The sequence below is a fragment of the Felis catus genome, chromosome A2 (assembly GCF_018350175.1).
Source record: "Felis catus isolate Fca126 chromosome A2, F.catus_Fca126_mat1.0, whole genome shotgun sequence".
In the NCBI taxonomy this organism is placed as follows: domain Eukaryota; kingdom Metazoa; phylum Chordata; class Mammalia; order Carnivora; family Felidae; genus Felis; species Felis catus.
This window is the reverse complement of record NC_058369.1, coordinates 4753992-4778290: the sequence shown is the minus strand read 5'-3', so window position 1 is coordinate 4778290 and position 24299 is coordinate 4753992. Positions and strand designations below refer to the sequence as shown.

General features: G+C 59.2%; 3 protein-coding genes across 7 annotated transcripts; 2 read left to right on the top strand and 1 right to left on the bottom strand.

The window, feature by feature from the left end:
* The first annotated feature begins 333 nt into the window (after positions 1-333).
* On the top strand, positions 334-5404 carry TUBB4A (tubulin beta 4A class IVa). The gene is made up of 4 exons (XM_023244250.2): positions 334-492; positions 1045-1153; positions 1266-1376; positions 3848-5404. Exons 1-4 carry the CDS (start codon positions 436-438, stop codon positions 4903-4905), a joined length of 1335 nt encoding a protein of 444 aa, XP_023100018.1. The 5' UTR covers positions 334-435; the 3' UTR covers positions 4906-5404.
* A 5078-nt stretch (positions 5405-10482) lies between these two features.
* Positions 10483-19509, top strand: DENND1C (DENN domain containing 1C). Of its 2 annotated transcripts, XM_003981724.6 has the most exons (24): positions 10483-10505; positions 10737-10845; positions 11952-12016; positions 12098-12141; positions 12266-12315; positions 12541-12660; positions 12749-12818; positions 12998-13072; positions 13167-13232; positions 13318-13371; positions 13483-13593; positions 14348-14448; positions 14543-14588; positions 14716-14817; positions 14909-15034; positions 15876-15980; positions 16782-16872; positions 16964-17004; positions 17221-17292; positions 17912-17956; positions 18029-18136; positions 18321-18388; positions 18513-18720; positions 18831-19509. In XM_003981724.6, the coding sequence occupies exons 2-24, from the start codon at positions 10829-10831 to the stop codon at positions 19452-19454; spliced, it is 2409 nt and encodes an 802-aa protein (XP_003981773.3). In that variant the 5' UTR covers positions 10483-10505; positions 10737-10828; the 3' UTR covers positions 19455-19509. The 2 variants fall into 2 exon arrangements, with proteins under 2 accessions (XP_003981773.3, XP_019671929.3); XM_019816370.3 differs by lacking the exon at positions 10483-10505 and having other exon boundaries at positions 10763-10845; positions 11876-12016.
* CRB3 (crumbs cell polarity complex component 3) lies at positions 17435-24241 on the bottom strand. Of its 4 annotated transcripts, XM_045044709.1 has the most exons (7): positions 23375-24241; positions 22440-22543; positions 22061-22197; positions 21649-21824; positions 20855-20928; positions 20420-20563; positions 17435-20069 (listed from the first exon to the last, which is right to left on the bottom strand). In XM_045044709.1, the coding sequence occupies exons 4-7, from the start codon at positions 21728-21730 to the stop codon at positions 19998-20000; spliced, it is 372 nt and encodes a 123-aa protein (XP_044900644.1). In that variant the 5' UTR covers positions 21731-21824; positions 22061-22197; positions 22440-22543; positions 23375-24241; the 3' UTR covers positions 17435-19997. The 4 variants fall into 4 exon arrangements, 3 of the variants coding, with proteins under 3 accessions (XP_044900644.1, XP_044900637.1, XP_023100013.1); XM_045044702.1 differs by having other exon boundaries at positions 22053-22543; XM_023244245.2 differs by having other exon boundaries at positions 22061-22543.
* Between the last annotated feature and the right edge of the window lie 58 nt (positions 24242-24299).

Below are 24299 nucleotides of genomic sequence, written 5' to 3'. Positions count from 1 at the left end.
GGCGCTCTCCCTTCCCCGCCCCATCCCCGCAAGACCCCGGTCGCCAGGCCCGGCTGGGAGCCGGGTGGAGCGGGTGGGGGAGGAAATGTTTAGGTGGAGCTCGAGGGGCCTCACCCCACGGCCCGCGGCGGGGGCGCACGGGGCCCCGGCGTGCCCCAGCCTGGGCCCCCGGAGGTCTCCCAGCCGCTGGGGAGGGAGATCCCTCCACCCCGGCACCCTCCGTCCCGGGGCGGGACCAGGGGGCGGGGCGGGCCGGTGACCGGCCGTGACGCGGGCCCCGCCCGCTCATATAGAGGCGCCCCGGGGGCGCAGGGACCTTGCTTCGCCGCCGCCGCCGCCGCCACCGCCGCCGCCGCCGCCGCGTCCACCTCCCGTCCCGCCGCCGCAGCTCCCAGCGCCAGCGCCGCCGCCGCGTCCACCATCGGCACCAGCGCCATGCGGGAAATCGTGCACCTGCAGGCCGGCCAGTGCGGCAACCAGATCGGAGCCAAGGTGCGCGGGGGCTGGGGCCCCGGAGGCGGCCGAGAGGAGCCGAGCAGGTCCACGGGCTCCGCAGAGCTCCCCCACCTGGGGCCTCTCGGAGGGATGGGGTCCCCGGGAGGCCAGGACCCCGGGGACGGTTAGGGGAGGGGGGGGGGCGGGGGCAGGGCCAGGCTGGGAACAAAGAGGCCTGTGGGGGTGGGGCCCAGCCTTCCGTCCGCTGACCACAGCTGGCTGCACAGCTGGCCCACTGTCCTCTCCACGCGCACAAAGGGACCCTGCCCCTCCCCGCACGCTGCAGCCCGGATGAGCTGACACCGGCAGGCTCCGCCGAGGTGGTGACTCGGCTCCACCCCCGCCCCCACCTCTCCCTTCTTGCTGCCTCATGCCTGCCCTCCCCGCCATGCCTCTAGGTCCCCCCTTCGCCTTGCTGGGGGACAGGTGGCAGCTAGGAAGGCGGTTGGAGGTCGTGGGCCCGGAGAGGCAGGGACAGGTCTGGCCGCCCGCTTCCCCGCCCTCTGCCCTTACCCGTCCCCCACCCCCCCACCCCCGCCATCCCTCTAGTTTTGGGAGGTGATCAGTGATGAGCACGGCATCGACCCCACCGGCACATACCACGGAGACAGTGACCTGCAGCTGGAGAGAATCAACGTGTACTACAATGAGGCCACAGGTAGGGGCCCGGGGCACCTGCAGAAGTGGGGGTGGGGAGGCTGGGAGGGGGCAGGATGCTGGTTCCTGGCACTCCCGCAACCCCCAGCCGCCCTCCATCTGCTTCCCTGCAGGAGGAAATTATGTTCCCAGAGCCGTGCTGGTGGACCTGGAGCCGGGCACCATGGACTCTGTCCGCTCTGGTCCCTTCGGCCAGATCTTCCGGCCCGACAACTTTGTTTTTGGTGAGTTCCAGGCACAGGAAGCCCCCTTGCTCCTTTGGCTTCCAAATGCTTGGTGAAACATCCCCCCACGTAGCTCGGGAGACTCTGGTGGCCGCGGGGTCCCACGGCCCCGCGGGGGAGGCGAACAGGGCAGTCAGGGTTGTGATGGAGGACACACAGGCCACCGTGAGAGCCCAGGACGGGCCTCTGATAGGGAGGAGGGTGGAGAGAAGGCTTCCTGGAGGAGGTGGCATTTTAATTTAACAGCATGGACTGGAGCCAGACTGCCTTGGTGAAAATGCCAGTTCTGCCCTTTCACGCGTTCAACAAATAACTTATTGAGCACCTACGGCATACCGGGCCCTGCCGTCACCCCAGAAGAACAAAGCAGACAAGATTCTCTACCCTATCGGAGCCGACCTCCCAGGGGAGGGATGTGCAACAGAGAAGCTAAATAAGTACAACTCGGCCACTGATTGAAAGTCAGCTGGGTGACTGTAGACAGGCTCCTTCAGCTCTCTGTGCCTCAGTCTCCACACCTTGAAAGCAGAGATTATAAAAAAGACCTGCTCATCATCACGATCGTGAGGCTTAAAGCCGTGAATATGCAGAGAGCACTCAGAACCGAATCTAACAGAGAGGAAAAAGCACATAAGCATTTGTACTTTTCGTTATCACGATCACTGTTAATTCCTGCAGCCTAAAATATGAGTAGGACCCAGACTGACCAGGAGGCATTGAAGGGAGGAAAGATGTGCAAGACCGAAGGAACAGCACGTGTGAAGAGAACAGACACATTTGTGGCGCTCAGGTTCCTGGGGCACACATGCTCTGTGAACATCCTTCAGTGACACTGTTCCTAGTGCCTCCCAGGTCAGGCTGGCTGCACACACCCACCCACCTGGCCTCAGACCCCGGGGCTCCACCCTCTCCCCCAGCACCCGGGGGAACCTCTCTTCCCCAGAGCAGGGTGGTTTATAGAGTCTGAAGTCTACGCGTTGACAGGACAGGCTGTGTGACCTTGGACAAACAACTTCCCCTCTCTGGTCTGTGTGATGATTCAGCAAGATAACTCCCTGCTCCCGTGTGGGTATGGCATACAATATGTCCTCGGGATATGGCTGTGGAAGGACTAAATAATGTTGACCAAAGGGTGTGAGGGAGTCTAGGATAACTATGGGTGGCTCCATCGGGACCAATAGATTTGAAGGCTTCTGGGAGCCTGGGTGGGGAGGCAGTGGTAAAAGTGTGGAGTCAGGAGACAGACTGCCTGGCAATCCCGTTTCTCTCTGAGGAGGTGACATGGGACAAAGACCTGAAAGAAAAGTCGGCTATGTGAGTACCTGGGGGTAAGGGCATCCCAGGCAGAATGAACAGCAGGCGCAAAGGTCCTGGGGCAGCACCAGGCCTGGTGTGCTGGAGGAACTGCAAGGAGCCCGATGTGGTTAGAGCAGAGTGGACGAGGGAGAGAGAGGGAGGAGGTGAGTACAGGCACGAGACAGGGTAGGGGCAGGTTGTTCAGGGCTCTGTGGGCTGCAGGGAAGACCTGGGCTTGTACCCCCAGGGAAGTGGGAGCCCTGGAGGGTTGTGGGTAGGGGAGGGTGGGACATGATTCAGGTGCTCACAGACGCCCTCTGGCTGCTGGCAGGAGAACAGACTGTTCTGTAGAGGGTGGGGAGGCGGGTGGGAACCAGTCCAGAACAGGGTTGATGAGGTCAGACCAGGGTGGAGTCAAAGGAGGGAATGAGAAGAAATGTTAACCTTTTCACAAAAATACCGGCCCATCCACTAACACTAATCCTTGCCCTCCTGGAGGTCACATTTCCCGGTGAGATTACAGACAACGAACATGAGTAACAAGAACACGTAAGTTTGTCAGTGCTTCAGGGGGGAAAAAAAAAAAAGGCAAGGAAGAGGAATAAGAAATGGGAGGAAAGCCTCAGTGAGAGTGACAAAGCCCTGAAGGAGATGAGAGAGCCATGTGGGTATCTGCGGGAAGACCATTTCGAGCAGAGGGAATGCATGTGCAAAGGCCCTGGGGCAGGACTGGGCCTGGTGTGTTGGAGGAACAGCAAGGAGGACCCTCTGGTTGGAGAAGAGTGAGCCAGAAAAGAGAGAGAGGAGGTGAGAGCAGGGAGAGGGGCTCGCAGGTCCTGCAGGGGCCTGTGGGCCGAGTGGGGGCGGAGAGGCTTGGGCTTTTATTCAAAGACCCAGCCGGTTTTTGAGCCTAAAGCAGGAGGCTTCTGGGCCAAAGCGGGACATGAATGGCTTCCGGCTTTCCCAGGATCCCCTCTGGCTGCTGGATGAGAAGCCAGCAAGGATAGAGGCAGACCGCAAGAACGACCCACAGTAACGCTAACACAATAATAATTTCATGGCTGTTATTCGACTCCTAGGATGGCCGGGGTGAGGGGGAGCTCTCCCCGTAACCCCCCTGCGCGCTCTCCACCCCCACCCCCACCCCGTCCCGTCCCGTCCCCTTCCCTCTGCAGGCCAGTCGGGAGCCGGCAACAACTGGGCCAAGGGCCATTACACGGAGGGCGCCGAGCTGGTGGACGCCGTCCTGGACGTGGTGCGCAAGGAGGCCGAGAGCTGTGACTGCCTGCAGGGCTTCCAGCTGACCCACTCGCTGGGCGGGGGCACGGGGTCCGGGATGGGCACCCTCCTCATCAGCAAGATCCGCGAGGAGTTCCCCGACCGGATCATGAACACCTTCAGCGTGGTGCCGTCGCCCAAGGTGTCGGACACGGTGGTGGAGCCCTACAACGCCACGCTGTCGGTGCACCAGCTGGTGGAGAACACGGACGAGACGTACTGCATCGACAACGAGGCCCTGTACGACATCTGCTTCCGCACCCTGAAGCTGACCACGCCCACCTACGGCGACCTCAACCACCTGGTGTCGGCCACCATGAGCGGCGTCACCACCTGCCTGCGCTTCCCGGGCCAGCTGAACGCCGACCTGCGCAAGCTGGCCGTGAACATGGTGCCCTTCCCGCGCCTGCACTTCTTCATGCCGGGCTTCGCGCCGCTCACCAGCCGCGGCAGCCAGCAGTACCGCGCGCTCACGGTGCCCGAGCTGACCCAGCAGATGTTCGACGCCAAGAACATGATGGCCGCGTGCGACCCGCGCCACGGCCGCTACCTGACGGTGGCCGCCGTGTTCCGCGGCCGCATGTCCATGAAGGAGGTGGACGAGCAGATGCTGAGCGTGCAGAGCAAGAACAGCAGCTACTTCGTCGAGTGGATCCCCAACAACGTCAAGACCGCCGTGTGCGACATCCCGCCGCGCGGCCTCAAGATGGCCGCCACCTTCATCGGCAACAGCACGGCCATCCAGGAGCTGTTCAAGCGCATCTCGGAGCAGTTCACGGCCATGTTCCGGCGCAAGGCCTTCCTGCACTGGTACACGGGCGAGGGCATGGACGAGATGGAGTTCACCGAGGCCGAGAGCAACATGAACGACCTGGTGTCCGAGTACCAGCAGTACCAGGACGCCACGGCCGAGGAGGGCGAGTTCGAGGAGGAGGCGGAGGAGGAGGTGGCCTAGGCCCCGCCCCCACCCCCCGCCCCGCGCTGCAACCCGGCCTCGCCCCGCCTCTGGGCCCGCCCCTCCGAGCCTCGCGCTTCCCGGGTGACCTTTGACCCGCGGGCGCCCTCCCCGTAGCTCTTCTAACGTGGACGCACGCACCCCCTCGTGAGCCCCACCGTTAACTCTCCGGGAGCCTCCCTTCGCGCGGACCTCTCCTTCACCTTTGACCTCCCCCACGGACCCCACTGTGCTCCCCGTTTACTTTCCACCCCTCTGGCCTTGCCCCGCCTCCCCTAGGACTGCCTCGTCTCCCTCTGGCTCCCGCCCCTCCCCTCTCTCCCCGCCCCTCCCTCCCCTGGGCCCTAGCCAACCTTGGTTTGCCAGGGTGGTGGGGGGCTGGCTGCCGCCGCCCGAGGAAGAAGCCCTGGAGCATGTGAGCAAAAGGCGTTGCGCCCTCAAGCCTCCCCGGCCTCCTCCCCTCTGCTTCACCCGCAATAAATAAACTGGTGGCCTGCCAGGTGTGTGCCCCGTGCGTTGTATCATCTCCCTGCGGGAGGGTCAGCAAGGGAGCTTCATGGGATGGACCTGGGTGCTGAAGGGACGTCTGATCTGGGGGTGCTGGGGAGGGCGGCAGAGATTTCAGAGAGGGACAGAGCAGGCTGGATCGCTAACTAACTGCGTGGTGTTGAGTAAGCCGCTTGTGGTCTCAGCCTCCATTTGTTCAGATGGGGTGGGTAGACGGAGGGCATCAGTACCCTTCCATAGTCAGCTGGGGCATCCTCACAGCATGGTGGCAGGTTCCCCGTGAGCAGACATCCCAGGAGAGCAGGGCAGACTACGTTGCCTTTTTCTGACCCAGCTGCAGAAGTCACATAGCGTCCTCTGGACTCCTGATCGATGGGGGTCACAAAGGCCCACCCAGGTTCAAGGGGGTAGGATGTAGACTCCACCCCCTTGAGGGTAGAGAAGAAAGATTCCAGAAGGGCATGTGGGATGGGAGACATCTCTGTGACCATCTTTGGAAATTGTGATTTGCTGCACACAGTCTTGCCCAACGTCCCATGGCCATCAAGCAGTGAGGTTGGGGTTCTCGACACATTAAGTCTAGAACTCTGATTCCCCTTTGTCAGCCAGAGCTCAGGACAAGGACCATCATAGGCGTATTAAGCAGAAAGGGATTTAATACAAGGATTTGGGGGCTTCCGGCATTGTTAGAGGGACTAAGAGAGCTGACCACAGGCCAGTATTTCTTAAACGTCAGTGTGCCGAAGAATCACCGGCAAGGGGTGCCAGACTGGCTCAGTCGGGACAGCATACCACCCTGGGCCTCAGGCTTGTCAGTTCAAGCCCGAAGTTGGGTGTAAAGCCGACATTAAAAAAAATAATGGGGGGCGCCTGGGTGGCTCAGTTAGGCGTCCAAATCTTGATTTCAGCTCTGGTCATAATCTCGCGGTTCATGAATTCAAGCCTCACTTCGGGCTCTGCGCTGATGGTATGGAGACTTCTTAGGATATTCTCTCTCTCCCTCTCTCTCTGCCCCTTCCCTGCTTTCACACTCTCTCTCTCAAAATAAATTTTTTTTAAATTTTTTTTTCAACGTTTATTTTTGGGACAGAGAGAGACAGAGCATGAACGGGGGAGGGGCAGAGAGAGAGGGAGACACAGAATCGGAAACAGGCTCTAGGCTCTGAGCCATCAGCCCAGAGCCTGACGCAGGGCTCGAACTCACGGACCGCAAGATCGTGACCTGGCTGAAGTCGGACGCTTAACCGACTGCACCACCCAGGCGCCCCTCAAAATAAATTTTTAAAAAATAATGAAAAGAAAAAGAAAGGAAAGAAAGAAGGAAGGAAGAAAAAGAAAGAAAGAAAGAAAGAAAGAAAGAAAGAAAGAAAGAAAGAAAGAAAGAAAGAGAAAGAAAGAAGAAAGAAAGAAAGAAAGAAAGAAAGAAAGAAAGAAAGAAAGAAAGAAAGAAAGAAAGAAAAGAATCAATGAATCACCAGGAAAACTTGGCCAGAGCACAGCTTCCTGGGTCCCACCCTAGACTTCCTGGTTTAATAGGTTTTGGGGAGTAGGGCCCAAGACTTTACATTTTTTAAGATTTTATTTTTAAATAATCTCTACACCCAACATGGGGCTCAAACCCACAACCAAGAGTTGCACGCTCCACCAACTAAGCCAGCCAGGTGCCTCAGCCCTTGCATTTTTAAAAAACATTCTTAAAGTTTAGTTTACTTATTTCAAGGAGAGAGAGAGAGAGAGAGATCATGGGAGGGGCAGAGAGAGTGGGAGAGAGAGAGAGAGAGAGAGAGAGAGAGAGAGAGAGAATCCTAAGCAGGCTCCGCACTGTCAGCTCAGAGCCCGCTGTGGGGTTTGAACTCATGAACCACGAGATCATGACCAGAACTGAAATCAAGAGTGTCTAACCGACTGAGCCACTCAGGCGCCCCCAGACCTTGCATTTCTAACAAGCTCCCAGGTGATGCTGGGTGAGGCTACTGCCTCTGAGGCCACGTTCTGAGTAGCCCTGGAACAGGTCAGAACACCACAGAGCTGAGCCACCGGGGAACTGCTTCCTCTGCTCGGTGGGAAAGGCACCGCCACCAGAATTACAGAATCCAAGCACACCTCCCAACGCCGCACAACGCTGGAAATAGGTACAAACGCAGAGTTCTGCTCTCACTTCTGCCTTGCAAATCTCTCGTGAGCATTTCTGGTTAGCAGAACCTCGTGTGCTTCCAGAACCAGGGCGGCAAAGAAGTCTAGGAAATGCTTTGGCTTGTTGTGGGGTTTTGTGTTTTTGTGTCTTTTTGCTTTTTAATTTTCTGGCTTCTGCAATACCGAGGGAGGCAGACCAGGAGGAAGAGAAAGAAGGAGGGGGAGTTGCTGAGAGCCAATCAGCTACGTCCACCCCACTCTGTGCTAGGCCACCTGGCCCGGACTGGGGTTCCAGACCCCTGACTAACCGGGTCCCCCTGCAGCCTCGAGGAAGAAGTGTGGGGAGCACAGCCTGGATGCCAGTCCCCAGCAACCCGCATTTCAGCAAGCACAGCACAGAGCTGGCTGGTAGAGCAGAAAGAAAATGGACCGACCAGGCAGTGAACGTGGCTCTCTTTACCCTCTCAAACCTAATGTGGCCACAAAAGAACTCCCCGTTCTACTCCCAAAGCATCCCCTTCTCTGACAAATGGCACCGTGCTGTTGCTCAGACCCCAGATCTGAATCAGCCTTGATTCCCCGTTTCCTGCGCCCAACATGCTCTTCCTATCTCTTGCTGAGTCTGGTTGTCTCTGTCTCCAAAAGACACCCCAAATTTGACCCCTTCTCTCCACTTGGCTGGACCCTGGTCTCAGCCTCCATTATTGAGCATCCAGACAACCCCCCTCCCGATCGCTTCCCTGGACCCCCGGCTGCCACCCCTGTCCCCTTAAAGTGTGTTCTTCATCCACAGCAGCCAGAGAGGAGCCTTTATATGCAAATCGCACGTGCGAAGCCTGCCCCTCCCTTGTTCAAAACCTTGCCACGACTCTCCTCACACTCAGACTGAAACTCAAACTCTCACCTTGCTCTCCACCGCCCCCCTGCTGACTACCTCTCCATCATCCTCCCCCTCACTCAACTAAGTTGAAACTGCAGTGACCTTCTTTTTGTGGTCAATCAAATCAAGCTCGATTCAACCTCAGGGCCTTTGCACTTGCTATTCTGCTACTTTGGTCTGCAGGCTTCAGTTCAAATGTCACTTCTCGGAGTGGCCTTCCCTGGCGAATCTAAAATTAGCACCCAGTCACTCTCCATCAACTATCTTGTTTCATTTACTCCTCATGCCTATTGCTAACTCCAATGATCTCGTCTTGTTTCTTGTCTGTCCTCTTCCTTGCCTACTAGAATGTAAACTTCATGAAGACAGGAATCTTGTCTACCTTGGTCACCACATGCCCAGAAGAGCCTGATACAACACAGACCCTCAAGTAATTCTTTGTTGAATGAATGAGCAACTCCACTCTACATGTCCTGATTTCTCCATTTTAATAAATCTTTTTAACGTTTATTTATTTTTGAGAGAGACAGAGCATGAGCAGGGGAGGGGCAGAGAGAGAGGGAGACACAGAATTCAAAGCCGGCTGCAGGCTCTGAGCTGTCAGCACAGATCCAGACACAGGGCTCAAACCCACAAACCGTGAGATCGTGACCTGAGCCGAAGTTGGACACTTGACTGACTGAGTCACCCAGGCGCCCCGTGATTTCCTCATTTTAGAGTGGGAAAATGAAGGCCCAGAGAATAGAGAAGGTGCCTTCTCAGACTGCCCCCAGTGAGGCCCTTCTCACCTATTCATGCCCCCGTGTGATCCCCTCCCACTGAGGGTGGGCTGGACCTGGTGATGGCTTCTTGACGTATCATCTTTGATACGTCAAAGATGATGGGATGTCACTTCTAAGACTAAGTTACAAAAGACTGACTTCTGCCTTGATACATTCTGTGGTCTTCTCAGCCTGCTTGCTGTGGTGAAGGAAGCAGCGTGTTGGGAAGGTCCGTGTGGCAAAGAACCGAGGGCAGCCTCCAGCCAGCAGCCAGCGAGGACCTGAGACCCTCAGTCCCACAATCCACAGTGAACTGAATCCTGCCAACAGCCACCAAGTGAGCTTCCACGCAGACCATTTGCCGCCTGGTCCTTCGGATGAGACCACAGCCCAGGGGACACGTTGCTACAGCTGAGAGATCCTGCAATAGAGGACCCAGCTGAGCTGTGCCCAGAGTCCGGGCCCCCACAGAAACTGCCAGACGACAAACGGGTGTTCTTTTATGCCGTTCGCTTTAGGGTGACTTGTTGCACGGCAATAGATAATTAATACAGAGAGGTCAACACTCAGCTGAACTTCCTCCCAGACTCCAGGCCTTAGATCATTAGGGCTTCTCTAACAGAATGCCATAAACTGGGTGGCTCATAAACAATACACATTTGCTTCTTGCAATTTTCAGGACTGGAAGTCCAACATCAAGGCACCGGCAGACTTCGTGTCCAGTTGAGGACCCACTCCCTGGCTCATAGAGACCGCTGTCTCTTCACCATGTCCTCCCGTGGCAGAAGGGGGGAGGGGCTCTCTGGGGTCTCATAAGGTCATTGATCCCACTCATGAGGGCCCTGCCCCCATGGCTCAATCGTCTCCCATTGGTCCCACCTCCTAATACCATCACCCTGGTGGCGGGGGTAGGATTTAATATGTAAATTTTGGGTGGACACAAACATTCAGTCTCTAGCAATGTCTAAGACTGTGCGAGAGAGAGACGGATGCCAAGTAATCTGCACCGTCCATCTGCAGTCCTGGTTGTGGTCCAGCCTCCCTGGAGAGAAAGGGGGGCATGAAGCTCTCTGTTCAGTCTCATCTCCACTTGTGTCTTGGCTGGAGACCTTAGAGGTGTGTGTGTGTGTGTGTGTGTGTGTGTGTGTGTGTGTGTGGCCTGCCTCTACCTGTGTTCTGAGTGCTGTCTCTCCACCTCCCTGGCTCCCCTGCGTTCACTCTCCAGCCTGGCTCCCTCTGGTGGTCCTAAAGGGAATGACTGATGCAGAAAGACCAAAGGAAAGTAGAGTTGAGCGAAGAGGAAGCATTTCAAGCAAATTGTGAGTCTTTGGCTGCCACAGACAGAGGGAGGCCTGGGTATGATGTCAGGGGTCAGAGGTGCCCTGGCCTGGCAGGACAGTGCTGGGGGTCTGGCCTCCGAGCCCACCACCCATGCCCACCCATCCCTGGGAAGGCTAGGAGACAGGATGCCTGGGTCTCTCACAGTGGGTGGGGGCGGGGGCCTCCCTCCTGGGACGTCACCCGTTAAACTTCCTCTCCCGGCCACACAGGAAGCTGAGCCGGCTCAGGGCCCAGCCCTACGCAAGCACAGGCCCCCCAGGACCCCTAGGGCAAGGGCCCCACCGGCGGCCCCGCAGGGACCATGGGATCCAGAGCTGAGTAAGAGCTACACCCTCCCCCACTCTCTGGACCAAGATTCCCAGAGCAGGCCCGGGCTGGGGCCAAGGGGAGCTGGGGTGGGGCAGGCCCGGGAGGGGTTGTGAGCCACAGGGGCAGGTGGCTGGGACTGGGGCATGTCTCTCAGCCCCTCTTCCCTGTCTTTCTTTCTCCTTCCGGCTCCGGGTGACTAAGTTTGCAACTCTGAGCAGGCACCTCTTGGTGTATCAGAGTCATGAGGAACATGGCTTCCGGGGGTCAGCAGGGAGCGGGGGTTGGGGGTGAGGGAAGACTGTGTGGGGTCCATGTGCCTGGGTGCTCGTGTGGGACCATGCCAGCATGAGAGTGAAGTGCTGGGGGGTTCCCGTGTCGGGGGCTCTGTGTGTCTATAGTCACTCCCCATCCCTGTGCTGTCTCCCTTCTGGTCTCCCTGTCCCTGTCCCTGAGCCCAGGACCCAGCATCCTCTGTGGGGTGAGGGGTGGGGGGGCAAGCGAAGGCAGTAAAGAGTGCAGGGCCCCCAGGGGCACAAGGGCATGCTGCCCTCCTTCCTCTGATGACAAATTTGGGGTCAGCCCTTGGGCCACCATGAAGTCTCCCAGCCAGAGACGCATGGGCAGGGTCTCTTGGTCTCCAGACCACAGAGATGCTCACACATTTACCCAGCCACACTCACAGCCACACAAGAAGTTGTGGATTCTATTTGTCCCCACGCTGGCTTGGTCACACACACTCATCGACCGGACACCGACACTGGTCAGTCTCATCCTTCCAGGAAAACACAGGAGAGAATCACAAACACACACACCCCTGCATGTTCACCCAAGTCATGCGCACACACACCTGTGTGCTCACCCAAGTCACACAGCACCTAAACACAAGTCACGGGCTCACACACGTCATGTCCACACATGCACACAAGTCACACTCGGTCCTTCACACTTCTCCGTCACACACACACACCTTCAATACTATTGTTCGCACGGCACCCCACAACCAACTCACTGTCACAAACCATTGAGGTCACACACACAGGTACAGAGTTGCAGACACAACCACAGACACAGAAGGAAGCCCCTGGACCCACTAAAGCCCATTCCTGCCCCCACAGAGGGGGTCCACCTGCCGTGTTTGATTGGTTCTTCGAAGCAGCCCGCCCTGCCTCCCTGCAAGAAGGTGAGTTGGGGGCATCAGGTGGGGGTGGGGACGTGGAGGGCAGGTCTGGGGCCCTGAACTTAGAAGCCCGCTCTCCCACAGATCCCCCCATCCTGCGGCAGTTTCCCCCAGACTTCAGGGACCAGGTATGCTGGCTGGTTCTTGGCTCCCCTGGGCCCAGGGCCAGTCCCGGCAGGGGAAGAGATTGTCTTGGCCAGGGGTGGGGCCTAACCCGAATGGCCAAGCAGTGTGCCCTCTCTCCATCCCCAGGAAGCTATGCAGATGGTGCCTAAATTCTGCTTCCCTTTTGATGTGGAAAGGTATGGAAGGAAGCTTACTTGCAGGAACCCAAGGACTCAGACTTCTCAGGGACCCCCACAAACACCCAGGGACCCAGGGACTCAGGGACCCTGACAACTAAGGATCTATACACCCAGAGCCCCAGACTGGTGGACACAGCAGTAGGAGTGTTGTTGGTGCTGGGGTGGGGGCGTGGTTCGGGGACCTGGGACCCTTGGGTCTCTGAGAGCCCTTCCCACCTCCAGGGAGCCCCCCAGCCCAGCTGTACAACATTTCACCTTTGCCCTCACCGACCTGAGCGGCACCCGCAGATTTGGTTTCTGCCACCTACGGGCTGGTGCCCACAGTTGCCTGTGCATCCTCAGGTGTGAGATTTGGGGCTCTGGGGGGGGGGCGGGTGGGAAGGGCCTTGGCCTGGGGGCACTTCGTGGAACGTACGCGCCCTCTCCACAGCCATCTGCCTTGGTTTGAGGTGTTTTACAAGCTACTGAACACAGTGGGCGACCTCCTGGCCCAGGACCAAGTGAGACCAGCCTCCCTCTTCTTCCCGTGGGAGTCCCAGCCTCTACCCTCCCAAGCCCTCCACCAGGCTCGGAATTCCCAGGCCTGACCTGAGCCCCTCAGCTCCTCCCAGACCACCTAGCCCCAGCCAATCCTCAACCCACCCACCCCCCCCAGCTCAGACACTCCACCCCCACCCAGGTCTCTGAGGTGGAGGAACTTCTTCTAAATCTGCTGCACCAGCCCCTGCCTGGGACCCAGGCCTCCGTGGAGCTGGTGAGTAGCCCCCAATCCCTGGGAGTCCGACCTTAGGTGGGTGGGGAGGCTGTACCCCAGCCCCGAGGACTACGCAGCTACACCTCTCTCCCAGGGCAGCGGAGTGACCATCTCCAGTGCACAAAGCATCCCGCCCCCTGCCCCTGGGAACAGCAGGCCGGTGAGCAGAACTGGGGACCCCGTTGGGCTGGGCCCTCAAGGCCAACCCCTGACTGATCGGTGCCCCCGCTCATCCCCCCGCCCAGCTCTCCTGCTTCGTAGCCCCCGACTCTGGCCGCCTGCCATCCATTCCTGAGAACGTGAGTGGACACCTGGGAGGGAGTTCTGGGGGCGGGGAGAGGTCCCGAAACCCGGAGGGGGCTGCCACATCTTGTGGTCCCTCGCGACCAGCGCTTCTCTCTGATCCTCAGAGGAACCTAACGGAGCTGGTGGTGGCGGTGACAGACGAGAACATCGTGGGGCTGTTCGCCGCGCTCCTGGCGGAGAGAAGGGTCCTTCTCACCGCCAGCAAGCTGAGCACCGTGAGGCGGGGCCAGCCGGGCCGGGGGTGGGGCTTCGCCCCTGGGGCCGTGACCACGGGACGGATTCCCAGTCTAATTCCTCTGGGCGAGACCTGAGGCGAAGGCCTGGCTCTGCCCCTTTGAGCCTCAGGATGGAGTGGAATCCTGGCTCCGCCCTTAGCGGGGGGAATCGGCGTGGGCTGAGCTGTAGCGCCCCCTCTTTGGGAGCGCTTGGTCCAGACCCCACCCACTATGGGCCAGAGCAAGGCTGGCTCCGCCCCTCTGGAGGGTGCCGTCGGGGAGGTGCGGGGGAGCTCTAAATTGTAGTTGGGTCTCTAGGAGGAGGACCCGGGTGGGGGAAGGGGGGCGGTGAGGAACGCCGGCTCCTCCCCTAGGGGCGGGCCTAAGGAAGCTGAATTCTAGCCCCGCCTCTTTGTGGGTGGAGTTAGCGGGCTGTTCTACCACTGCGGAGAGAGCTCCCCGAGGGTTGTATATTAGCCCCGCCCCCTAAAGGGAGCGCCTGAGACCCGCTGAGTCCTGGCTCCACCTGCTCCAAGCCCTGTAATTTGCCGAATTCTTGGCCGTCACAGGATTCCTGAAGGGATTGGAGTTTTCACCTCTCACGCAGTAGGGGGTGGGCAAGGGGCGAGGAGGGGGAGAGAGGGACAGGAGACTGGGGACGTGGGGAATGGAGCCGGGAGAGCCACCGTCCCGAAGAGGTTCCTTGAAGCTGGGGGTCCACGCCCTGACTCCACGGCCCCCCACCTGTCCCCAGCTGACTTCGTGCGTCCACGCGTCCTGCGCCCTCCTGTACCCCATGCACTGGGAGCACGTGCTGATCCCCACGCTGCCGCCGCATCTGCTGGACTACTGCTGGTGAGGGGCGGGGGCCGAGCTTGGGGAAGAGGCCTGGGGTCCTGGGGACCCCTGGGCGGCGCCTGCATGACCCTGTCCCCTCGGTCGTCCGCAGTGCGCCCATGCCCTACCTCATCGGAGTGCACTCCAGTCTCGCCGAGGTGAGTGAGAGCGGACCTGGACCGCAGCGGCCTGCGGGATTCCCCTCTTTTGGACCCCCAAATAACTGCCCCCGCCAGAGACCCTCGGGCCCTGAGCGGCCGTCCCCACCCTCACTCCCCAATGCAGAGAGTGCGGGAGAAAGCCCTGGAGGAAGTCGTGATGATGAACGTGGACTCCAATACCTTAGAGACGCCCTTCGACGACGTGCAAGCGTTGCCCCCAGACGTGGTCAGTGTTACCCCCTTCTCTGCTCCCCCCCGCGCGTGGTGGAGGGGAGGCCCCACACCCACCGGCTCACAGCTGCCCCCTTGTCCTCCAGGTGTCCCTGCTGAGGCTGCGGCTAAGGAAGGTTGCCCTGGCGCCCGGGGAAGGGGTGTCCCGTCTCTTCCTCAAAGCCCAGGCCCTGCTCTTCGGGGGATACCGCGATGCGCTCGTCTGCAGGCCGGTGAGCAGCGGGTAGGCCGAGGGGGAGGCCTCGTGGGTCCTGAAGGATTAATAATAATAATAATAATAATAATAATAATAAATGCCTAGCCTTTATGGAGCACTTACTCTGTGCCTCTGTTTGCCCATCTGTAAAATGGGATCCCACTAGCACCCACACGAAAGGGTCAGGTGAGTCAGTGAATGGGCATATGCAACATGTTCGGGTAGTGCCTAGCACATCGTGAACACTCAATAAATGCTAGGTTTTTCTGTTACTATGATCTCACTAATGCTCACAAGAGTGTGATAAGCTAGATACCATTATGGTCCCATTTTACTTATGAGGAAACCAAGGCTTGGAGAAGTCCCACAGCAGGTGAGTGTTGAAGCCAGGACTTCAGGATCTGCTGACTCTCAAACTTCCCCCCACCCCTGTTTTCACAACTATTCTAAAAATTGGGGGGGGGGGTCTATCGTGTGAGCATCTGACATTCCTGTTGGCTCTGCCTTTACACCACATCCCAAATCTGCCCATTTCTCCCCTCCTCTGTCTCCACCCTGCTCTGGCCCCCATGATTGCTCGCCTGGATTAGGACTTTCATCTCCCTTGTGTTCACTCTCAAGGGGCTCCCACCCTCGCCCCCTACTGTGTGTCCTCCCCCATGGTGAGCACCTGAGTCAGGTCCCGCCCTCCTCCTCCTCAAAGGCTCCCATCTCCCTGCGGCCCACGAGACGCTGTGCAAGATCAGGCACACAGTAGGCGCTCAACCTTGCTACATAGATATGTGAGCCAATAAGGGAGACAGTTGGGGTCCAGGAGAGCCACGGGAAGATCAGGTCACGGGTCTTTTTTTTTCTAGGGTCAGCCTGTGACCTTCAGTGAAGAGGCCTTCCTGGCCCAGAAGCCGGGGGCGCCCCTGCAGGCCTTCCATCGGAGGGCTGTGCACCTGCAGCTGTTCAAACAGGTGCTCCAGAACCCTGAGGGCGGGGCTGGGGCCGGGGGCGGGGCTAAGTAGGGGCTGGGGAGGACAACCCTGGGTCCCTGGGAGCGAGCCGGACCCCGAGGGGCGGATGCCTGGGTTCCATGGGCGAGACTAGAGTCGGTCCAGCTGGGGGTCCCGCCCTCAGGGTCCCCGGGTGGGGGAGGCATGACTGAACTGTGTCGCTAAAGATGGGAGCCCCTGACTCCTGGGCTCCCGAGGGATAAGATCTAGTCCCAGGTTCCTGGGGAGATTAGGGTGGGACTAAATTCCTGGGTCCCTGAGGATGGAGTATCCAGGGTCAGGGGTGGGTGGGTGTAAGTGCGGGACTCTGAAGGAGGCGTGTCCTGAGTGCGCCCTCCCCTTGCCGGAGAGGAGGTGGGCGGGGACTCCTGGGTTATCGGGACGTGGAGGAGATGCGGAGCCCGATTTCTGGGGTTCTTGGGAGGTGGGCTGGACTCCAGGGTCCATCAGTGTAGGGATGGGTTCTCGGGTCCCTGAAGGTGGGGTCGACTTGGGGGGAGGCCTGTCGGGAGTGTCAGAGTCCCACTTCCGGATCCCTATGAGGGGCGGGGTCTGGTCCCGGACTGGTCCTGACTTGGTGCGGGGTGGGGGGAGGTTTCCTGGCTTCCTGAGGCGCCTCCAGACTCCTGGGTCCCGGAGGCGAGTCCCTTGGAGGGGCCAGGGATGGCCCGGAGGCCAGGGATGCAGGGCCGGCAGAATCCCGGGTCCTCCAATTCAAAAGTGGCGGAGGCAGCCCTTTTCTGACCCTTCCCCCACCCCCAGTTCATCGAAGGCCGACTGGAGAAGCTGAACACAGGAGAGGGCTTCTCAGATCTCTTTGAGCAGGAGATCACCTGCAATGGGGCCTCCTCAGGTGAGCCCTGGGTCTAGCCCGGAGCCCCGCCCCACCAGCACCCCCGCCTGAGCCCGCCCGCCAGCCGTGACCACCCCTCTCCTCGCTGCAGGCGCTGTTTACTCCTACCAGCTCTGGGCAGACAACCTAAAGGTAGAACACCGCACTCTTAGTGTTTATTATGGGATTAACTTAGCCCCGTAACAGCCCCCAGGGAGGGTCACCGTTACGCTCATTTATAGACAGAAGAAATGGAGACTCAGCTAGGGAGAGGGGCTCGTCCAGCCTCACACAGCTGGGGTGACGAGGTGGAGTCTGGGGTAACCCCAGAGGCCCAAGGCTCTCTCCCTTGCCATTCTGTCTCCCCAGAAAGGTGGCGGTGCTCTCCTGCATTCGGTCAAGGCCAAGACTCAACCAGCTGTCAAAAACATGTACCGCTCGGTGAGGCTACACGACACAGGCCACCGAGCGGGGGTCACGAAGACCAGGGGACAAGGCACATGGCAACCCCTCGTGGGGACAGGACATTTTAACCTCACATGCAAAGTGCAAACATGTCTTTTGACCAGAAGCAAGCCGGCAGTTAAATAAGTCTTCGCGCTTTTAATTTCCGGTTACCTGCTCATTTCTGCCAGGATCATTTCTTCCCCGCTGAAAACTGACGACCAAGATTCATTGGCGAACATCTTTTGTCCTCAGACACTACGGTCCCAGCCTCTGCCCTTGTGTTTCTTTTTCTCCCGAGCCCCCAAGTTTCCTGTGGCCAACCTCTGCCGCACCGAATTGTCCCTTGGGTCTTATCTGTTGCTGGTCTCTTGAATGCTGACACCACTTACAGTGTTCTGTGTTTGCCACTCTCCGTTTCGTTCGGTGGTTATGTCCTCTAGGAATTCGTTTCTATTAGGCAAGGGGTGAGTCTGTGTTGACTTCTCAGGTGGTCCGTGTAGCACAAACGTGAACAGATGGCAGGACAGTGATCCTAGGGGACGGAGAGCCGAGCTCTTGACTGCCCAGGTTCAAAGCACTGCGGAGTCTAATTCTCTTTGTGGCTCCTCCGTAGGCCAAGAGCGGCTTGAAGGGTGTGCACAGCCTTCTGATGTACAAGGTAAGGCCGGTGGCCAACGGCCGGGGCAGTGGAGAAGGGCTCACCCACCCGGCTCACCCACCCTCTTCCTAGGATGGGGACTCTAGCCGGCAAAGGGGGGGCTCCCTGAGAGCCCCGTCCCTCACCAGCCGCTCAGATCGCCTGCAACAGCGCCTGCCTATCACCCAGCACTTTGGAAAGGTAAGTGCGTCTCCCCCAGCACCCTGCGACACTAACGCCACCTTGTCCTTCTCCCATTCTGTCTACACCCAGACTTCTTGCTCACATGCTCACCTACCCCAGTGTTCGGTGCCCACTTACCACACACCCTCCTCCAGAAACCTGTAGTTCCTGAGGCCCCACCCTCCAAATCTGTCCTTCGCAGAACCGGCCCCTTCGCCCCAGCAGGAGACGGCGACTAGAAGAGAGACCTTCCGAGTCCCGGGAGGAAGGGTGAGACTCAAAGGCAGGGGGAGGGGGCAGGGAGGCCAGGTCCCTAAACTCCAGAACCTCCAGAGCAGTCCCATTAGGACTAGGGGTCTTGGGCAGACATCTGGGGCTGCCCATCCTTACCCAGGACACCTGCTCGGAGCCCTGAGGAGGCCCAGGACCCATGGGCAGAGGAGGCTCTGGACAGCAGCTTCCTGGGGTCTGGAGAAGAACTAGATTTGCTGGGCGAGATTCTGGACAGTCTGAGCCTGGGAGCCAGCAGGACAGGGAGCCTGCGGCCCAGCCAGAGCTTGGACTGCTGTCACAGAGAGGACACGGACGGCTGCTTCAGCTTGGTGAGAGCCCCAGCCCCCGTCCAACCCCCCTGCCAAAAGTCCATCGGACTTGTCAGCCTTCCCCAGCATCTGAAGGCCAGCAACTTGCCCGTTCCCCTACCCCCACCCAGCCTGACATAGCGGAAAGACCAAGATGGCAACCAGACGATGAGAAACTTCCAGAGCCCCAGCCCCTGTCCCTGCCTGCGGACCTGCCATCTCAGCAAACCCTCCAGTCTTCGGATGCCGCGACCTCCTCAAAGGACCCTATTTCCCAGCCAGCCTTGGAGGCCAGCCAAGAAGCCATCCTTCACCAGCTGCCTCCACCAGCTTCTGCAGACCCCAGCAGCCCAGGGGACCCCGAGTCCAGTCTTCTCATCCTACATCTCTCCCCTCCCCGCAAGGCAGCTGAAGACCCCAGAGCCCAGGAGAGCCCCTGCTCTCAGCTGTCCACAGCACCCACCCAGTCCAGCCCTCCAGAAAGCCCCCAACTTCTGGTCCCCACAAAGCCCAACTTGGATATTACCTGGACATCCCAACCCCTTGAGCCCCTTGATTCTTCCTCAGATCCTGGTTCCCCAGAGAACCCCAGGCCCCAGCCATCTGAGGTCATGCTGGCAGAACATGCTCATTTCCAGTGCCCCAAGGGGCCAGGAGCCCTCAGGCCCCCTGCTGCACCCGACAGCGACTGGCAGGAGTCCCAGGCTAGGAGCCGGCCCAGAGTCGCTGAGCTTAAAAAGTGTTTTGAAGGTTAAGAATCAGGGTCCCAGAGGAGACCCTGGTCCTTCAATAAAGCCACATGAGCCCAAAGCTGGTTTTCCTGGTGAGTTTATCTGGGGGCCCTCTCTGTGCTCAGAAACGTACCCCATCCGCCACCTTCCTCCTCCTCCTCCAGCTGGCTCCCAGGTGCAGCAGGAAGCCCCTCCCTTCCAGGAAGCCCCCCCTGGATTCTTGCACCCTTACAATTCATCTCTCAACAGCCTATGAGCCCTGAGTTTGTCCTCTCCATCTAGACTGACTCCTGCCCCACCGGCTTAAAAAAAAAAAAAAAAGGTTTTATTATATCTCACTATGGGATTTATGTATATACGTGTATATATATATATATATATATATATATATAAAAAATGTAAGCAGCACCACCCTCCCTTCCCCTCAGGGGCAGAGTCTTTGAAGCACCTTCCTCCCTTCTATTCTTAAGCACTAGGTAGGTTTGATTGCCCAGAGAGGGCTCTGCCTTCCCCCAAGGTCACACAGTGAGAGAGAGAGAGAGAGAGAGAGAGAGATGGAAAAGGGACCTAGATGGGCAGGCAGCCCCGCACTGTCTCCTTGGAGTCCTGGGGAGCCCGGGCCTCGGCTGCGTGGGAGAACTGGAAGGAAAGGAGAGGGGATTTGTTGGGCCTGTGTGGCAGCGGGCTAGACAGCCGAGCGAAGGTGGTGCAGCAAGCGGGGAGGCGGGCCCCCAGCCCCGGCACCCCCCAGTTGCAGGCAGTCAAGCAAAGGTGGCATGCTTCACCGAGCCCACCAGGCAGGTGCCCCGTGGCCCCCCAAGTCCTCCTGAACCATCAGAGGCTGTTTCCTCGGTGGCGGCTGCTGTGTGTGAGCGAGCGCCGGGCAGTCCTGGGCAGCGGTGGAGGCGGCAACGGGGCCCCGGCATTCAGATGAGCCGCTCCTCCGGCGGCAGCTTGAGGTTGGGGGGCGGCGGCACGCGGGCACCCACCTGCTCCTCGCTGCTGGGCCGGTAGGTGCCCTGTGTCTGCCGCTTCTCCCGAAGTTTTCGAACCAGCAGCACCAGCCCCACGGCCAGGAGCGAGGCGGCCAGGAGGGAGAAGACCACAATGATGGCGGTGATAGCCTCCTGAGACTGCAGGAGGAGGGACAGGTGTGCTCACCTGAGCCAGGGGACCCTGTCCACCCTCACCTGAGAAACATCCAGGGCTCCCAAAGCGCCCCCCCCCAGCCTGTCACTTCTGGTGGTGTGGTTCCTCCACCCAGGATTCCCACGTCCCATCTGTCCCATCTGGGGCTCCCAGGCTCCCACCTGCCATGTTTGGGATCCCCCCTCCCAAGCACCCGCCACCTCTGGGTCCCTCCACCTGCTACATGTGGGACTCCTGAATAACACCCCGCTGCCCTCCTCCCACATGTAACTCACCAGCGCCCCATGGGAGCCGGAGCCCGGGTCAGAGGGTGTGATGGTGCTGTTGTCATTTACGGGGGGGTCCAGCGCTGCGGGGAGGGACAAATTATTCCTCATCTATCCTTCCCATCTTAGCACAACTGCACCTCCCTCGGGCATCCCTCGGCTAGAACTCTGCTGAGTCTTCATTCTGGTAGAGACTGTGGGTGCCCTGCCTGCAAGGGCCCGCCGGGTTGATGTTGCCCCGAACCCAGCAGAGCCCCGCAGCGAGTAAGCAGCCTACAGCAGTTTGCAGTTTGTGCTGAGTTGGGGTCTGCTATAATGGATGGTGTCTGGAGCCTGACCCTGCCCTCCCCCCCCCCCCGCCCCCCCACCCCCCCACCTCTCCGGCCCTCCCTGGCCCTTAAGGATCTGGGTGGATCTGCGTTTCCCTGGAGTGTCTGACTCACACCTCCCCCCAGGCTCTCGAAACTGAAATAGAAGGACTGAATGGCTGAGTCCACACCTCTGGCCAGCCTGGTGAACCCGGGATCAGAGCTCCAGGCAGGCCTCTTCCTGGCTCCCAGTCTGCCCAACACACCTCAGCCGCACTGAGACTCAGGTATAGAGCTTCCTGTCCCCCAGATCACAATTCCCCCTTCCTCAGGGACTCAGGAATTCTACACCAACGGCGACAGCCCAAGGAAACCCCTAGCACTGATCGCCTCTCAAGGTATCCCATGCCCGCTCCCCAGTTCCTGACCTCTCCGGGTCCCAGGTAACCCGCGCTTCCAAGCCCCGCCCCGTGCGCGCCCCGGGCCGGTACCTACTTTGCCCCCAGGCCCGGCCCCAGCGGGCGGGCAGCAGCTGCAGGCCGAGCGCCAGAAGCAGCCCCAGGCCGGGGCTCGCCATGGGCCGGGCGACGGGCTGGTGGCACCGGGAACCGGGCGTCTCCTGCGCGCTGTTTCTACCGCATCTCGGGCCAGGGGTACCTGCGACCCGGCACCTGGGGCGGGAGAAAGAGAAAGGCCGGGGGTGGGGTGGGGGAGGGGGCTGGGCTCGGGCGCAGGCCCAGGGGAGGGGTGACCCGCCCAGGGCACCCCGGAGTCCTGCCCCGCCCCCGCCGCCAGAGGTCAGAGATTAAAGATTAACTCGGAGCGGCGCGTTCCCGGGCCGGGGAAAGGGAAGAGGAAAGTGGGGGGGAAGGGGCGGCAGGCCAAGGCGAGCGTCCTACCTCCCTACCTGGCCCAGGCGTCTTCGACCTTGCTCCGGTGCCCGGTCCGAGTACCTGGCTCGAACCCTCGGTGCGTCGGTCGGTAGCTCGGTCGGACTCCTTCAGCTCCTCCCGTTCACGTGACCCGGAAAGTTTAGTCACTCACCTGGGAGAGGAGCGCACTTCCGGCTCGTGCACCTGAGCCCAGATGGGAGGGCGGAGCCGAACGGGGGTGGGGCCGCGCCAGGGACGCACCTGTAACGGGAACCTAATTCTACAACAGCAAGGAGTAAGTAGGGGCGGAAGCGAGCTAGGGTAAGAGGGACCTCCCACCTATGTTGCGGGCACACCTGTGGGAGACGTGTGCGTTGAGCCACATCTCTGGAGTGTAGACGAACGGAAGCATACCTGTGTGGGAAACGGCTGCGTAGAACACGCCTGCGTTGTAACACCTGACCGCGGCCGTCTGGGTTAGGGTACGTTTGTTTAGGAAACGCATCTGCATGGCTCCCCTATGAAATGAACAACGTTTGTATGAACAATTCCTGCGTAGAAATGTATCGGAAAGAGCTGCACGAGACACGTCCGCGTTTAAGTACACCTTATAGGACCCAGTGACACGGAAACGTGCCCATATGGGTGTATACTTAACCGCAACATGCCTTTGGGGGGAGGCGGGGGGAGGGGAGCTGTATGATGCATTCTTGAGTGGATTTCTGTTGAGAAACATACCTGTGAAATGAAGGGTATAGGCTGTATGATCTCAATTCTATCTGCATAGAATTGAGATCAAGTGAGAAAAAAGACCTGAGAACATCTGCATGAGACAAGTCATATTAAAGCAGACGGCGGGGCGCGCGGGGCAGGTGGGGGGGGGGCGCGGCGGGACAAAGGCTTCTGTGTATTGAGGCCCACCTGCTAGGGATGTTTCCGTGAGAAAACACCTGTTGGGGGCATTTCTGTGGGAAAACATCTGTATTCCCCATGTTGAAGGGCACCTGCAAGGACCACCTAGGAAGACCACCTAGGGGACCTTCAAGAAGAGGCTCCTTTGTCTGGGACGCACCTATTTGAGCACTGGCTGGGCAGGACTAAATGGGTCCTCATGGCTGTATTTTTGGATAAAGGACGATGATGATAAGACCACCACCTCCTGGGAACTCTAGGGTGAAGAGTAGCGGCTAAGGGGAAATTAATCACTTTTAGAGTATAGAGCGATGGGTAAGAATTCCAGGTCTAGTTAAATCCCTGCTTTGCCCTGTAGTGGGCATGTGGACTGGGGAGAGCAGTTTAACCTCAGTTTCCTCATCTGTGAAGTGGGAAAGTCAGTCCCACCCACCTACCTTATAGAGTTTTGGCGAGGACGACGCGAGAGGTGAGTAAAAAGGCCTTGGGTTTGTGCAACGCCGTGAGTCAATGTTAGCTATTATTATTTTTCGCCAATGTGTTTCTGGCCGCCCCTCCCCCTAATGGTGACTCGAGAAACTGCGCCCAAAAGTAGTGGGAGGGACTTTCGGCAGGTGCAGCGAGCGCGACAGGCTGATGCCGCGCCTCCAGCGTTCGGCTTCCCGGTCTCCGTCGGCACTCGAGCCTGGGATACTGAGAGGCCCAGGTTGGTCTGGAGAGAGCAGTCAGCCAAGCGACCGGATCCTGCCGCGGCCCCTTTAAGACGGCCAGGCCAGCCAGAAGTCGCGGGGGCCCAAGAAGGCACCAGGTCTGCGCGGAAGCCCCGCCCAGGTGGGGCGGGCGGGCGCAGCTCCAGCAGTCCTGGCCAATAGGAAACCGACTCTGCAGCCGCGCCGCCAGTTGATCTTCCGTTTCCCAGTCTAAGTGGGACAGAGAAAGGAGGCTCGCGGGAGGGATGTAAAGCTTGCGGGAGAAAGCACCGCCTCTTGATTTTCTGTTTTTGCGGCCGAGTGGGGGATGTGAAATGAGCGGGCGGGCAGATGGAGGGCTGGATGGCCTCGGGTTGGTTCTTGAGCACGTCTGGGTTGAAAACGAGTACTTTGGCGCCTAAAGAGGATTAGTAGGGGAGGGAGGTCAAGTGGAAAGGGATTACGAAACCAAATCCCTGATATCTCTCTACTTCGCCCCTTGGGGCAGAGGGTAAACTGAGGCACGCAAGGCAGAACTCTGAAAGCAGAATTGAGACCATTGATCTCTCCAGCCCCTCTCCCCAGAATGAACCCTGGCGCTTCCTAGGCTGTGCAATATCAGAGCATCCCCGACACACCGCCCCACACCCGCAGCTCCGCCTCCGGCCCCCTC

Coding starts and splice junctions, on each gene's coding strand:
- CRB3 (XM_045044702.1), bottom strand. CDS start 21,730: ATGGCGAGCCCCGGCCTGGGGCTGCTTCTGGCGCTCGGCCTGCAGCTG. Junction 20,564..20,854: donor CCGGCTCCCATGGGGCGCTG/GTGAGTTACATG, acceptor CTCCTCCTGCAG/TCTCAGGAGGCTATCACCGC. Junction 20,070..20,419: donor GGCCCAGCAGCGAGGAGCAG/GTGGGTGCCCGC, acceptor CTTTCCTTCCAG/TTCTCCCACGCAGCCGAGGC.
- DENND1C (XM_003981724.6), top strand. Junction 12,661..12,748: donor AGTTGCCTGTGCATCCTCAG/GTGTGAGATTTG, acceptor CCCTCTCCACAG/CCATCTGCCTTGGTTTGAGG. Junction 15,035..15,875: donor ATGCGCTCGTCTGCAGGCCG/GTGAGCAGCGGG, acceptor TTTTTTTTCTAG/GGTCAGCCTGTGACCTTCAG.
- TUBB4A (XM_023244250.2), top strand. CDS start 436: ATGCGGGAAATCGTGCACCTGCAGGCCGGCCAGTGCGGCAACCAGATC. Junction 493..1,044: donor GCAACCAGATCGGAGCCAAG/GTGCGCGGGGGC, acceptor CCATCCCTCTAG/TTTTGGGAGGTGATCAGTGA. Junction 1,154..1,265: donor GTACTACAATGAGGCCACAG/GTAGGGGCCCGG, acceptor GCTTCCCTGCAG/GAGGAAATTATGTTCCCAGA.